Here is a 15958-nt window from a genome sequence, read left to right as displayed (position 1 = left end):
CCGCGTCCCATGGTGCCTTGCGCGCCTGCGCTGCAATTGGCCCGGAGACTCGGTTCCTTTTTCAAATTGAGGCGCCGAGTCGTTGCTTGGTTTCCTGGGCTTCGGGCGGATACTAGGTTGGTGATTCGAAGGCTCGGGCGGGTGGAGGACAGACGCCGGGGCCAGTCACAGTCCCTGGTGGAGAGCGATTTCCCCGGCCACGCCAGCACCCGACAGGGGAGGAGGGCACCCGGGTCCGCGCCGGCCGCCGAGCCGCTCCGCGCCCTACGGCGCCCGAGTCCGCGACCAGGCCTTGATTTTTCGGCGGGGACCGTCATGGCGTCTCAGCCGAATTCATCTGCGAAGAAGAAAGATGAGAAGGGGAAGAACATCCAAGTGGTGGTGAGATGCAGGTAGGCCGAGCTTGGCAGGATTCCGAGCCCCGGGCTTTGCTGCAGGGCTCCTTCCTGCGCGGTCCGAGAGAGGGCTTTTGTTTGCAATTTCTGAAGGGACCAGACCTTCCTGTTTCATAGTTATCTGCGTTCTGTTTGATAAAATGACACCAGGTTGCTGTGAGGAGTAAATTAGTATTTTTTCTTTATTTTTCAGAAGAAAGGAATTTATATCTGAGTTTATAGTTTAAACTGCTATTGAGAAGGAGAATTTGGTCGCCCTTCTTTAGTGAAATGTGTTCTTTTCTAAAAAAACTACTGTCGACAAAGATTTAGGTGTCCCTCCTTGCAGTTGGTCCGTTTGGAGATGACTGCACACCTACTTTACAGATGTTTTAGCACTTATGTTGGGATTATCATCCTCTCCATCACCTCTAAAAACGTAATCGGTCCCCTCTTCTCTTTATTCTAGATGCAGTATTTCCTTAATCCCTACTAAGCAAGTAAACATCACTGTATTTAAAATTTAAAAATTAAGTTGTAGAGTGAGTTTATGTTTTTAAGATCAAGGAGAAAACTTAAGTTCTGCTACATTTCCCAGTGGTTTCCATATCACTTCCCAATTTTAAAATGAGCTAGGAGAGGAAGGACATACCTGAAGATACTTGCGGCCCTCCATAGTTTACTGGTATTTGTGTGTTTTGTATGTCTGTTTTTGCTGCTGTTGTTTTAAAAACTACCAACTATCAGAAACTTTTCTGTAAATCCAAACGTATTCTAAAATTAAAAGGTTATTTAAAAAGTGTATTAACAAACTTTCTTAGGTTATTGCCTACACAGCTTTGGTGACTTGAGTTGTAGATATCAAAGGTAATAGCTAACTTTCTAAAGTAGAAGACATTTGGTGGTAACCTTAAGTCTAGCCAATTACATTCTAGCTGCACTCTAGGGCTTCTGCTAATAGTTACTTGTTTTGAAGATTAGAAAAACAGCCTATATTCAAATGCAAAGTTTTAGATGATTTTGATCGTTTAGTAAAGTCAAGTGGTATTACCTTTTCTGTGTGGCTTCATTTTCTTTAATTTCATTTTTTTTGTTAGTTACAGAATATGTCAGACCTATAAAAAGTTATAGAGAACAATGAAACAGACATCTGCGTATCCATCACCCAGATTAGGAACAGAACAATGATTACATCTACAGTCCCAGCGTATCCCTCCGCATCCCTTTTCTCTACCCCAAGAGATAAACATTATCCTGAACTTCATGTTTATTATCTCCATACATTTCAAGGCTTAACTTAAAAGAGATTTCTTTTACTTTATCACTAATGAAAAGTGCTTAGGTTGTGTCTAATGTTTACAATAACTTCAGTATAAAGAGATGTTTTTCTTTTCAAGTTAGCCTTTTCTTTTTCTTTTTCAAATAGCCTTCTTAATGGAAACATGTCCTTAAACTTTACTAAATAAACAACTTATGAGGCCCTCGGAGGTTGTCAAATCTTTTCTGTAAAGGGCCCAGATAGTAAATATTTTAGGCTTTGCAGGCCACATGTGGTTTCTGTCACATACTCTTCTCTGATTTTTTCCCCCGTTTTTTTTTTTTATTTTAATTTATTAAATTTATTTATTTTTGGCTGCGTTGGGTCTTTGCTGCTGCGCCCACAGGCTTTCCCTAGTTGCAGTGAGCGGGGGCTACACTTCATTGCGGTGTGCGGGCTTCTCATTGCGGTGGCTTCTCTTGTGGAGCACGGACTGTAGGCATGCAGGCTTCAGTAGTTGTGGCTCACGGGCTCCAGAGTGCAGGCTCAGTAGTTGTGGTGCACGGGCTTAGTTGCTCCGTGTCATGTGGGATCTTCCTGGACCAGGGTTCGAACCTGTGTCTCTTGCATTGGGAGGCAGATTCTTAACCACTGTGCCACCAGGGAAGCCTTTTTCCCCCAGTTTTAAACTTTTAATTGGCACAGTTTATTGTAGCCTAAGAGATCAGCAAAATTTGAAGAGAGATGACTGCATTACTTGGTTACAATGAATACAATCTTTATGATGTTCTTTACTTGTACAACAACTCTATGAATATTTATGGAATGAATGAATGGATTTAGCAATTCATTCAAAAAGTCTGCTGGACACGACTTTTTTTTTTTAAATCCTCAGTCTTTGTTTACCATTTTGGTTGTTTGAATTTTAATATACTGTATTGAGGCCAACTAAAATTGATGGGTTTGCTAGTGTCATCAGCAGAAACCTTGCAATATCTAATTAAAGAAGTCTGGATAGGAAAATAGTTGCTTAGCAGCACTCTTTATTGCAGTGCAAACAGTCCCTTAAGCTTCTCTGGGAGCTTTGATAACTCTTAGGAATGTGTGATTTGTGTGAATTTCTACTACTCTGCCCTGACAGCTTGAATGGTATTCATTTGTAACTTAATCACACATCCAGGCAAGAGATTAGACCAATTGGAAAAGCTTTAACCATATGAGAGGAATTCATTCCACTTGATACTTTTGTCCTACCTCAGTACAAGTTGGTTTTGACCTAATTTTGTTGAACTTTTAATAATACTGCATACTGTGACTTACGTGCATTGTGTAGGTTTCAGAACATTTGACAAATGACAGCATGACCAGATATTACTTGGAAGTTACTGAGTTAAATTTCCCAGGATCACAAATTTGGTCTTCTGACCGGTCAAACATGCTAGGGGGTGGGGCATGCCAGAGGACATTGAGGTATCCTTCTTAAAATAAATAGCAACTTGGTTCGTCTAGTAATGAGGGGAAAGATAATTTCCTATCTGGTGTTTCCTGTCACAGTATGTGATAATGAATGGGAAAAATGAACTCAGGTCAAGAGTACACCTTTCCCTTTGGCCCAGATGTGCGTTAAGTATATCCATATCTTATGGATGCTATTCTGTGGACTATGGTTCTTTTTAGCTTTCCCATCATTCCCCTTAGGATGACATTTATTAAGCAGTGTAGTATAACAGATGTTTGCATGCCTACCGTGTGCTAAGCATAGTCGTAGACACTGGGGAAACAATAAATTAAACAGGATTTCTTTCCCTACACTGTGAGGTTGCTACTATTACCAACCTTAATTTTCAAATGAGAAGACAGGCACAAAGGGCTACATTGCCCAAGCAGACTGGATGGAGAGTCCTCACTCTACTGAAATGCCTCAGGAGGCATTTATTATCTTAGATTACTTCACAGGGAGTCTTTCCCATCACCCATGCCTCTCCCCTATCCCACCCTGTCCCAATTAAGGCCACATTAAACTTTTGCTGTATGTTCCTACCTTTTACGTACCCTTTCTAAACATCACCTCTCTTATAATCACTTGTTTTATGTCACTGTTCCCCACTAGACCTCACAGTGCTGTGAGGACAAACAGTTAATACATGTGAAGCACTTGGAACAGTGAGTACCTGGCACCTAGTAAGCACTTAACGTATTAGTCATTATTTCAATCTGTTTTTTATTTTGTGCCATTTATCCACTGGCAGGTTAATATTTTGAACGCGTATCTGGTATGCTGTTTCTACTACATCATAACCTAACTTAACTGGATTCTAAGAACAGTGGAAATAGAATTCTAAAAAATAAGTTTGGCATTTTTTACAAGTTAATTGTTAGTATCTACTCCAAGAAACTGTCAAAATTGTACATGTCTTTCAAAACTTTTTAAAAAACTAATTTTATTTCTGGGAATTGAAACCCTTAAAATTCTGCTGTCTGCCTTAGCAGTGTCATTTACTCCTCATTTAATCTCTGTCACCAACAGTGTAGTTAAAGCTTCACATTGTTCTTGTCTGAGGTATTAACAAAAATGTCATCAATAACCAGATAACTAAGAGTTCTTGAATAACCTTCTGTGTTTCTTTTTACAGACCATTTAATTTGGCAGAGCGGAAAGTTAATGCCCATTCTGTAGTAGAATGTGATCACATACGGAAAGAAGTTAGTGTACGAACTGGAGGATTGGCCGACAAAAGTTCAAGGAAAACATATACTTTTGATATGGTACTTACTTCCTAAAATGCTTCTACTTCTTTATTATTCACTAATGTAAAGTTATCCTAGTACACATATTTTCTGTAGGTTCTAGTGTATAGTTACAAATTTCAGTTTATCCTTTAAGTTGTCAAATGGTTTCTAGTGGGCTGAATAAGTTAATATATTAAAAACAAAATTATTAAAGTAATTCTGAAGTGTTTTTTTTTTTAAGAAATGCCTTTTTTTTTTGGATAGGTTTTTGGAGCATCTACTAAACAAATTGACGTTTATCGAAGTGTCGTTTGTCCAATTCTGGATGAAGTTATTATGGGCTATAACTGCACTATTTTTGCGTGAGTGAAACACTATTTTTCAAATTGATGAAAAGGTTTAGATGCATGTATTCATTCTTTTGTTTAACACTTTTGTTAATTTTCACAGATATGGCCAAACTGGCACTGGAAAAACCTTTACAATGGAAGGTGAAAGGTCACCTAATGAAGAATATACTTGGGAGGAGGTATTTATTGTTTATAACAGACTTCTGTCTCTAAAGTGGCTGAAGTATATCCAAATAAAACTTGGTTGAAGGCCTGTCTTGAAATGGAAAAGATCAGAGTACCCATGTCAAACATGAATTTAGGATAAACTACTACTACAGTAAAATTAAAGTATATGGTATGGCTTTTGTTTAAGAAACATACATTCTTATTGGGAGAGAGAGGAGCAATACATATGGCACAGTTAAGTGTTAAGAGAACGGTCTGTTTCGGAGAGAATAGTTGGAGCAGACTATTGTGGGAAAGTGGAATGTGAGTAGGGCTTGAAGGGGAAAACCTTGCAGTGCGGGAGTTAGTATCATAAAGTTAGTCAGAATTAGAGAATATACTGTTAGATGAACCACTTCTGATTAAAATGATGGTGTTATGTTCTCATGAGAAAATTTGGAAAGGATTATTGAAATTGGCTTTATAAGTAGCTTGGTTCAATTGGTTTCTGTGTAATGCTCAGGCATAAAGTGGCTGACAGGAATGACAGATTTGTGGAAGGTGTAAGGAAGAATAATTACTATTAAACAGACTGTTGTAAATGGCTTGGCTTCTCCAACAGGTTAGTTTTGTTTTTAAACCTGTTTTGACATACTTATGTTTAAATATACTATAAAGGAGGCCCTTGTTATATGTGTTTTAACTATTGCAGTAACTGGCATTCTTTAAAGTCTTTATTAATGTTACAATTTCAGGATCCTTTGGCTGGTATAATTCCACGTACTCTTCATCAGATTTTTGAGAAACTTACTGATAATGGTACTGAATTTTCAGTCAAAGTGTCACTGTTGGAAATCTATAATGAAGAGCTTTTTGATCTCCTTAATCCATCTTCTGACGTTTCTGAGAGACTACAGATGTTTGATGATCCCCGTAACAAGGTAACTTCAGTTTTTGAGAATGAAATGACTCCAAATGTTAATGTGTGATACTTTGGGAAGTCTATATATATATATATATTTTTTTTTTAAAACCAATCTAATGGATGCTTTTTTGATATTTTGTCAGAGGGGAGTGATAATCAAAGGTTTAGAAGAAATTACAGTACACAACAAGGATGAAGTCTATCAAATTTTGGAGAAGGGGGCAGCAAAAAGGACAACTGCAGCAACTTTGATGAATGCCTACTCTAGGTGAGAAAGCCATTGTTTCCCCCACCGCTCCATTTCCTTTTTAAGAAGAATTATGAACTTGGGGAATCACAGTGGGGTGAGTTAAGGTATGTGAGTCACACGTCTAGATTGTATGCTAGATTGCATGCCTTAGTAATTGGCTTGAGATTTATAGGGAGAGCACCAATGTTGGGAGAATGTTGAAAGGAGAACAAAGACAAGTTGAACTTGAGCAGAAGTATTAAGTCTTTTAAAGGAGAAGATTTCTTTTCCCAAATGAAATTATGCATGGGAGCCCAGATTAAAATGTGGCTGCTGTAGTTGATTTGGCAGTAGGATGCTCAGAGGCTGACCTCCTCAGCCTTAGGAAGGTTTGCCCTGAGCACTTTTCTGGAGCTTCTCAGTATACTGAGAACACAGTTTGAAAACCCCTGATTTGAGTAAGGATTAGAGGAAAATCAAATGACTTTATTTTATTTTTTTCCAGCTTTATTGAGGTATAAATGACAAATTTTTTATATATTTAGGTTGTGCAACGTGATTTTTTTTTTTTTTTCAAATGGCTTCATTTTAATGTAGGAAGACAAATGGTCACTAACACTGGCTTTTAAGAGGAGAAAGGGGCATATTTGATAGTACCCCTTATAGGATGCATCCCAAACTCTCCAAATGCAGTTCACTAAGTCAGAGGTGATTTTTTTTTCTGCTAGTCTTTGAAGGAAACATCAGAATGTAATTGAAAGAGCTATGGATTAGGAGTTAGATATTTGTGTTTAGTTCCAGTTCTGCAGTTAACTATGTTTCTTCAGGTAGTTAAACTTATCTGAATATCATTTTCCCTGAGCTACAAAATGACTTTTAGGGCTCTCGTTTCTTTGCTCTCTTATAGTTGGACATTTCTACAATATGCTATAACGATTATAATTGCAACTCTGTAAAAATATGTATGCATTTAAAGAAAGAAGAAAAATAGCATAAGATGAAAGTAATTAAGATCATGGAATTATGTGTGCTATTACAATTTTAATTAAATTTTCCTATAATAGCTTTCCATTTAAAAACTTAAGTTATAAACCAATCATAGAATGAAATTTCCATTTTCATTAAATGATTGGTTTATAACTTTATTTAGAATTTGGAGGAATGAACTTAACAAAATTTCTTTTCTCTAAATACTTTTCTCTGAAATATAAAATTCCTATTCTGTAAATTCGAATAATTAAGGATTCCCTTTTTCGTACATAGACTGGAATAAAGATCTCTTCTTATGAATGTATGTGATAAAGAGAAGGAAAACATAATTCACTTTTCCAAAATCAGAGTTGACTTTTGTGTTTAATTGCATTAATTCCATAATCTTCAATTAGGAATGGGTAAATTATGGTAGGAGAACATGAGATGCATATTATAATTCAAATCTATAGTTTATATTTTTCCATGTGCCCTTCCTCTTTTCTGTTATATAAAATAATTCAAATAATTTTGTAAAAATGATTCTTATTGTAAAATTTTCCAAGTAACGTGAAAAGTACAAATGAGGAAATTAAAAATTACCATATGCCAAATGTCATTGATGCAGAAAGGAATGACGTCTTTGGTTGTCTATATGATTTTGATATCTCTCAGATAAAAGTTGAATGTCAATATACAGCATAAGACAGACTTTGGAAAACTTTATAGTCTAGCAGTGATTATCTTGTAGTGTTTTGGTAAATACTGTTTACTAATTTCTGCTGTTCAGTGGAAGGAGCTACCTATCTTTGATGACATTCTCAAAGCAGAGCAATGTACTTTTAGAACAATTGGCTTTGAAGGGGAGTAATCAGATGGCTTGCCTGGTGCTGTTTGAATTTATGGTAATGACATATTTCAAGTGGTTCTTTTTTAAAAAAAATTTTTTATTTTTGGCTGCGTTGGGTCTTCATTGCTGTGCGTGGGCTTTTCTCTAGTTGCGGCGGGGGCTACTCTTCGTTGCGGTGTGCGGGCTTCTCATTGCAGCGGCTTCTCTTATTGCGGAGCACAGGCTCTAGGCGCGCGGGCTCAGTAGTTGTGGCTCTCGGGCTCTAGAGCGCAGGCTCAGTAGTTGTGGTGCACGGGCTTAGTTGCTCTGCAGCATGTGGAATTTTCCTAGACCAGGGCTCAAACCCGTGTCCCCTGCATTGGCAGGCGGATTCTTAACCACTGCGCCACCACGGAAGCCCCTCAAGTGGTTCTTATAAATAGAAAGATCGATTGCAATCCTTCCCTTTTGGGATCTCCCCTGCGGGGGGCAGGTAGAAGAAAACAAAAACCTAGCATTCTATTCATCCACTGTCTTCCAAAATCTTATTGGTATCTTCTCTGATACTATCTTTTTCTACCCTGGTGGATTTAGATCTTTCTTTGCTGTTTTCAATATTTTATAGAAAGCAAATAATGTTCTGTATAATGACTGGGCAACTTGGTCTTGTTTTCTAGTCGTTCCCACTCAGTTTTCTCTGTTACCATACATATGAAAGAAACTACAACTGATGGAGAGGAGCTTGTTAAAATTGGAAAGTTGAACTTGGTAAGCATCAACCTTAATAACCACTGTTTCATTCTTTCTGGGTTTTTTTTTCTAGTTTTATTGAGGCATAATTGCCAAATAAAATTAAGTATTTAAAATGTACAGCGTGGCAGGATATCCTTTCTCATGGCTGAATAATATTCAAGTGTGTATGTGTGTATCACATCACATCTTCTTTATCTGTTCATTCATCAATGGTTACTAAGGCTGTTTCATACCTTGGTTATTGTGAATAATGCAATGAACGTGGGAGTGCTGATATTTCTTTGAGATCGTGATTTCATTTCCTTTGGATACATACCCAGAAGTGGGATTGCTAGGTCAGATGGTAGTTCTAGTCCAATGTTTCATTCTTTATCACCTCATAAAGCAGCTTGAAGGTTTGTATTTATAGACAATATTTTTTTAGTCACTGGGTTTTTAGGTTTGTAGTGGATTGTTAATTATAGAAAAATTACTGGCTATTTAATATATTTGTGTACAATATGAGAATGAAAGTCTTCTATTCCAAATCCAATAGACTGAGAACTTACTTTTATTTTTTAAATTTAAGGTTGATCTTGCAGGAAGTGAAAATATTGGACGTTCTGGAGCAGTTGACAAGAGAGCTCGGGAAGCTGGAAATATCAATCAATCCCTGTTGACTTTGGGAAGGGTTATTACTGCTCTTGTAGAAAGAACACCTCATGTTCCTTATCGAGAATCTAAACTAACTAGAATCCTCCAGGACTCTCTTGGGGGACGTACAAGAACATCTATAATTGCAACAGTTTCTCCTGCATCTCTCAATCTTGAGGTAAGCTCTTTGAAAGGTATCCGGAAGTGTAGTAGCTATAATTCTTATTTAATATCACATATTTTTAAAGTTCATCAATTGGCTTCATTCATTCTATACTACAGTAAAAAGAATCTGAGCATTGCATGTGGACATGTAGAGGAGGACACCACTGGAAAAATTGTCTTTCTCCTTTCTGGCAATTTTTAATCTTAAAAAACTGCTTACTGGGACTTCCTGGGCATGCTGGTTAAGAATCCGCCTGCCAATGCAGGGGACATGGGTTCGAGCCCTGGTCTGGGAAGATCCCATATGTCGCGGACCAACTAAGCCTGTGTGCCACAACTACTGACCCTGTGCTCTACAGCCTGTGAGCCACAACTACTGAGCCTGCGTGCCACAACTAATGAAGCCTGCGCACCCTAGAGCCCGTGCCCCGCAACAAGGGAAGGCACCGCAATGAGAAGCTCACACACTGCAACGAACAATAACCCCCGCTTGCCGCAACTAGAGAAAGCCCACGCACAGCAACGAAGACCCAATGCAGCCAAAAATTAAAAAAAATAAAATAAAATAAATAGTTACTTAAGGGGGGTGGGTGGGATGAATTGGGATTGACATATATACACTACTGTGTATAAAATAGATAACTAATGAGAACTACTGTAAGGCACAGGGAACTCCACTCAGTGCTCTCTGGTGACCTAAATGGGAAGGAAATCCAAAAAAGAGGGGATATATGTATACATATAGCTGATTCACTTTGCTGTACAGCAGAAACTAACACAACTTTATAAAGCAATTATACCCCAATTTAAAAAAAAAACCACACTAGTTACTTAATTGCATTTTTCCACACAGTCTTCAAAGAAAATTGCTGTGGTCATTAGCAGTGGATGGTCTAATTCAGGACTTAGAAGTGGGTTAAGTGAACGCTGCTGTTTTAGAGGCTGCTTAGAGAGCACTGAAGATGGGGTTGGATGTGTGGGAACAGGTAGGAAAACCAAGATGGTAAAATCTTGTAAAATCTTGTATTGGGTTATGTGCTTTAAATGGAATCAGGAAAAGCTTTTATAAGGTCTCTAACTCCCCTTTCATTTAAAAAAATATCTTTATTGGGATATAATTCACATACCATAAAATTCACCCATTAAAAGTATATAATTCAGTGATTGTACTGTATTCACAGAGCTGTGCAACTATCACCAAAATCTAAGTCTAAACATTTTTTAAATTAATTTTATTTATTTAGTTTTGGCTGCGTTGGGTCTTCTTTGCTGCATGCGGGCTTTCTCTAGTTGTGGTGAGCCCGGAGTCCTCTTTGTTGCGGTGCGTGGGCTTCTCATTGCGGTGGCTTCTCTTGTTGAAAATTAGTATTTTCAGTAATTGGCCTTTTCTTTTCATCACAGGAAACTCTGAGTACATTGGAATATGCTCACAGAGCAAAGAACATACTCAATAAGCCTGAAGTTAACCAGAAACTCACCAAAAAAGCTCTGATTAAGGTATTTGTGAATTTTTGTGGAGTAATGTAATCTTGTTTGACAAATGTGAAAATGAGGAGCTGAAGTAGATAATTGTTAAAAAAATTTATTAAATTGCCTATGGTAAGGCTTTTCATCTAATGATTTGAACTAAATACCCTATGTGTTAAAATGTTTTTTCTAATGCTAATATGTTGACTTTACCAGCTCTATCAAGTCAGCAAAATTTAAGTATATAATGGTGCTTCAAGGAAGTTTTAATTAGCAGTTCCCTAATGAATAATGATATTGAGCATCTTCACATGTTTATTATGCATTTGTATATCTTTTATGTGAAATGTCTACTAAATCCTTTGCCCAATTTTTAATTGGGTTGTCTTTTTATTAAGTTGTAAAGAGTTGTTCATATCTTCTTGATACAAACCCTTTATGAGATTTGTAAATATTTCCTCCCAGTCTGGCTTGTCTTTTCCTTTTCTTGGTAATAGTTTTTTTTTTTTTATTTAATTGAAGATTTATTGAGGTAACTGTAGATTCACATGCAGTTGGAAGAAATAATACAGAGAGATCCTTTGTACATTTTATCAAACAATATAGTAAAAAATCACCATAGGGATATTGACATTAATAACAACTCACTGATCTTATTCCCCAATTTTCCTTGTATTCACGTGTGTGTGTTTAGTTAATGCTATACAATTTTGTCACATGTGTAGGTTCATGGAGCCACCACCACAGTCAAGATACTGAACAGTTCCGTCATAATAAGGATTCCTCATTGCCCTTTTATAATCTTTTCCTTCCCACTTTCACCTCCCGTCCCTAATCTCTGCTATCCACTATCTGTACTCTATTTCTAAACCTTTGCCATTTCAAAAGTGTTATTGAATGGAATCGTATAGTATGCAAACTTTTGGGATTGCCTTTTTTTCACTCAACATAATTCCCTGGAGGTTCACCTGACTTGTGCATATCAATAGATTTTTCTTTTTAGTGCTGAGGAATATTCCATGGTATGTGTATACCATACATACAGTTGTCAGATTCACCTGTTGAAAGACATATGGGCTGATTTCAATTTTTCACAATTATAAATAAAACTGCTTTGATCATTTGTTTACAGTAATTTGTGTACACATAAATTTTCATTTTTCTGGGATGATTGCCCAAGAGTATAATTGTTGTGTTGTATGGTAATTGAATGATAAGTTTTTAAGGAACTGCCAAGCTGTTTTCCAGAGCGGCTATACCATTTTACATTCCCACTAGCAATGTATGAGTCATCTAGTTTCTCCACATCCTTACCAGCATTTGGTGTTGTAACTATTTTTTATTTTAATCATTCTGATGCGTATGATAGGTAATAAATAATATCTCACTGTGGTTTTAACTTACATTTCTGTACTGGCTAATGATGTTGAACGTCTTTTCATGTCCTTATTTGCTGTTTGTTACCCTCTTTGGTAAAATGTCTGTTCATGTTTTTAGGCCCATTTTCTAATTGGACTATTTGTTGTTGTGGTGGTTTGAAAGTTTTTAATATATTCTACATACTAGTCCTTTGTCACAAACGTGGTTTGCAATTATTATCCCCCAGGCTGTACTTGTCTTCTCATCCTCTTCTTATGGGCTTTTGCAGAGCAAGTGTTTATAATTTCGATGTGGTCTAATTTGTCAATTTTTTTCTTTTATGCATTGTGTTTTTGGTGTCAATTGCAAGAACTCTTTGCCTACCTCTAGATCCTGAAGATTTTTTCCTTTTTTTTTTTTTTTAAATGAAGGTTTTGTATTTCTACATCTCACATTTAATTTCATGATCCATTTTGAGTTGATTTTTGTATAAGGCGTAAGACTTAGATCAAGGTACATTTTTTTTCACCTGTGGGGTGTCTGGATGGCTTTAGCATTCTTTGTTGAAAAAGCTATGTTTTCTCCATTAAACTGATTTTGCACCATTGTGAAAAATCAGTTGGCTATATTTGTGTGGGCACATGTCTGGGCTTTCTATTCTGTTCCATTGATTTATGTCTGTCCCTCCACTAATATACAGTTTTAATTACTGTAGCTTTTTAAAAAAAATTTTTATTGGAGTATAGTTGATTTTACAATGTTGTGTTAATTTCAGGTGTACAGCAGTGTAATACCTCTTGGAATCAGTTTAAAGGAAGTTTATTTGAGAAAACCTCTTTTTTCATAAAGAGCCTCAAAATTGTCAGGACCTGAGGAAAACTACAGTGATTTTATATTCATTGTTATAAAAATGCCAGGCATTAATTTTATTTAGACACTTGAAATTTTGAACCCTAATGTTATTATTAAATCTAAAATATTTAACAGTAATTCTTTAAGATGATAAAATATTCGGTCATTTTAAAATTTTCAATTGTTTCAGTGTATATTTTTAATAGTTTGTTTTAGGATCTAATTAAGGTTTACCCTTTGCAACTTTTTGATCTATCTTTAGGTTTCAATACATTGGTTCTTCTTCCATCTACTTTCCCTCATATAATGTATTTGTGGAAGTATCTGTATTGTCCTGTAGAAGTTTCCTGTACTATCTTGACATGTTCTATTCTTCATATTTTCTATAAATTGGTAGTTGGATTTTGAGGCTTGATAGATTCAGGTTTTATTTATTTATATATTTTTGGCCAAACTAGTTCATAGGTGGTGGTATGTTCTCCCACTAGGAAGCACAGAACGTGGTTCTTTCTCTTTTTGAGGGGAATTGATTATATTCAAGTGACTTGATCCATTAGTTCTTTAACGATCGCAAAATGATAATTTTCTAATTCAATTATTCTTTCTTAGTTGATTGCTGGACTACCTCTATAAAGAGGAACTTTCCCTCAGCTACCCAAGGGTATAATTCTTATAGGAAAGGCAGGACAAATGCTTGATTCATTTCCTTTGACAGTTTTGAGAGTAATGAGTTGGTTTCCCAGCTTTCTTAATATCATTATAAACTCATGGACTTAAAATATTTGTGCTTACCAATTGTAGTTATATTAACTACAATTGTAGTTATAATATCCTCACTGATGTTCAAACTGTCCCGCCTTTGGTCAGTGGGTACCTCTTAAGTGGGTTCTTGAGTCCTTTTCACTAGCCTAGGCTTCTTTGGCTTTCTTCCTATTTTGTTTGACAAGATGTTGTAGGTTCATCCTGAATGTTTCTTGCCCCAGTCCTAGAGTCAGACAATTCTCTAAGAAATCCTGATTCCTTTTAATGTGAGATACTATTTAGAGACCAACCTGGGTACTGGAGGTTGTGTTTTTTCTTCAGAAGCCTGTATTTTTATAATGAGTGCATTTAAAGGAGTTTTGGAAGCTGTTGAAACACTTTATTCTAAACAGATTAATACTGAATGAAAAGTATGGTTGTGACTTTTTATCATACATTTTTATGCTTTAAAAGACATAGGAGGGCTAACTTTGTTTTATTTATTGCATATCTTCCCCAAACTGAAGTGTTACACTGACATGACATTCTTCTTGCATAGGAGTATACAGAAGAGATAGAACGTCTGAAACGAGATCTTGCTGCAGCCCGTGAAAAAAATGGAGTGTACATTTCTGAAGAAAATTTCAGGTAAGCCCTTGGCTATGGGAATTAATTTCTAAAAGTAAGCATTTTCTGGTAATAGGCTGTTTGAAGTGCCTCCTATAGATGCTTCTTTTCATTTTGACATTAACAAGTAGTTATGAAACAGTTTAAAACTCTTTTTATGTAACTTTATTTTTAGATAATGACAGATTCATATGAAGTTGTAAGAAGAGTACAGAGGTCCTATGTATTTTTCACCCAGTTTCCCACATCTTAAGTAACTGTTTGTACAGTATCAAAACTGGGAAACTGACACTAGTACAATGTGTGTGTATAATTCTACCTCATTTTATCGCATTTGTAGATTTGCTATAGTTCTACAGTTAAGATGCAGATTTATCCTATCATTACAAACATCTTGCTCTTGCTACCCCTCTGTAGTCATATTCATTAACCCTTCTTCCCCAATGATCCCTAACCCCTGGCAACCACTAATCTGTTCACTTTTTTTTTAAAATACTTATTTATTTATTTGGCTGCGTCGGGTCTTTGTTGCGGCATGCAGGATCTTAGTTGTGGCACATGGGCTTCTCCTAGTTGTGGCACACAGGCTCAGTAGTTGTGGCATGCGGGCTTAGTTGCCCCTCAGCATGTGGAATCTTAGTTCCCTGACCAGGGCTTGAACCCGCATCCCCTGCATTGAAAGGCGGATTCTTAACCACTGGACCACCAGGGAAGTCCCTCTGTTCACTTTTTAACCCTGGAGTAGTTTGTTTCAAGGAAAGTTTCTACTGAAGCTTTATGTAGAAACAACAATAATAACAGAGGCAGAAGGCGAGTGGGATGCTAAGGATTATAACTTGAAAATTCCTGAATACGTTTATCCTTGATACTAAGGAGGGTGACTTTCACAGGGCATTTTTGATAATAACCAAAAGCATTTTAATATAACCTTTTACTCTTTTATAGATGTTATATTACATGATCATTCTAATGGTATATAAATCATTTAATAAACTCATTTTTTCCATTTATTTTCAATTACCATAATGTGCTATATCCTCCTGATTGTTGTTCATATGTTAGTTTTACAAATGCTCAAATTTATATTGTGTGTTGTAGGGTATTAAACAATAATTCTCCTTTCATTCTTCCTATGTGACTTTAGTTTTGTTTGTTCCTTTCATGGCCCATACCCAGTTGGCAAAAACATTTTTACAAAAATCTTTTGTAAATTTGCACTTAATTCTTAAACTTGATATTTTAAAATGTTGTCTTTTTTCTGTTTCTCTGGTTTTCAGATATACTCCTCTACCATACACACTAGTGCTGCATTATTTTTTTTCAAGTGTTCACTTTACAGGTGTCTCTATTTCTATCATTTTAATATTTTTTATATGTTATATCTTATTCAATAAAAACATTTTATATTTTAAGTTTGGTATCAGAATGCTAGAAAACCCAACTTAAACTGACTTAAAACAGCAAGGACATTTAGTCCAGTAACTCAAGGATCCTGTTTCCTGTCCTGAGTGGTAACTTTCTTCTAGGGCTGGCTCTGTTCATCAGGGGAG

At 36.4% G+C, this 15958-nt stretch overlaps 1 protein-coding gene across 1 annotated transcript in view; it reads left to right on the top strand.

Moving 5' to 3' along the window:
• Positions 1-311: 311 nt before the first annotated feature.
• Positions 312-15958, top strand: part of KIF11 (kinesin family member 11) — a 49064-nt gene continuing 33417 nt past the window's right edge. Inside the window, exons 1-10 of the mRNA XM_065894317.1 lie at positions 312-392; positions 4266-4398; positions 4627-4724; positions 4813-4891; positions 5615-5800; positions 5928-6052; positions 8489-8579; positions 9133-9375; positions 10764-10859; positions 14341-14429. Coding sequence (XP_065750389.1) covers positions 316-392; positions 4266-4398; positions 4627-4724; positions 4813-4891; positions 5615-5800; positions 5928-6052; positions 8489-8579; positions 9133-9375; positions 10764-10859; positions 14341-14429 — 1217 coding nt within the window. The 5' untranslated portion in view covers positions 312-315. The remainder of the gene's footprint in view (positions 393-4265; positions 4399-4626; positions 4725-4812; positions 4892-5614; positions 5801-5927; positions 6053-8488; positions 8580-9132; positions 9376-10763; positions 10860-14340; positions 14430-15958) is intronic.

Source organism: Phocoena phocoena, chromosome 16 (assembly GCF_963924675.1).
Source record: "Phocoena phocoena chromosome 16, mPhoPho1.1, whole genome shotgun sequence".
Lineage (NCBI taxonomy): Eukaryota > Metazoa > Chordata > Mammalia > Artiodactyla > Phocoenidae > Phocoena > Phocoena phocoena.
The sequence above is the reverse complement of the archived record's forward strand: the minus strand, read 5'-3'. Positions and strand labels throughout refer to the sequence as shown.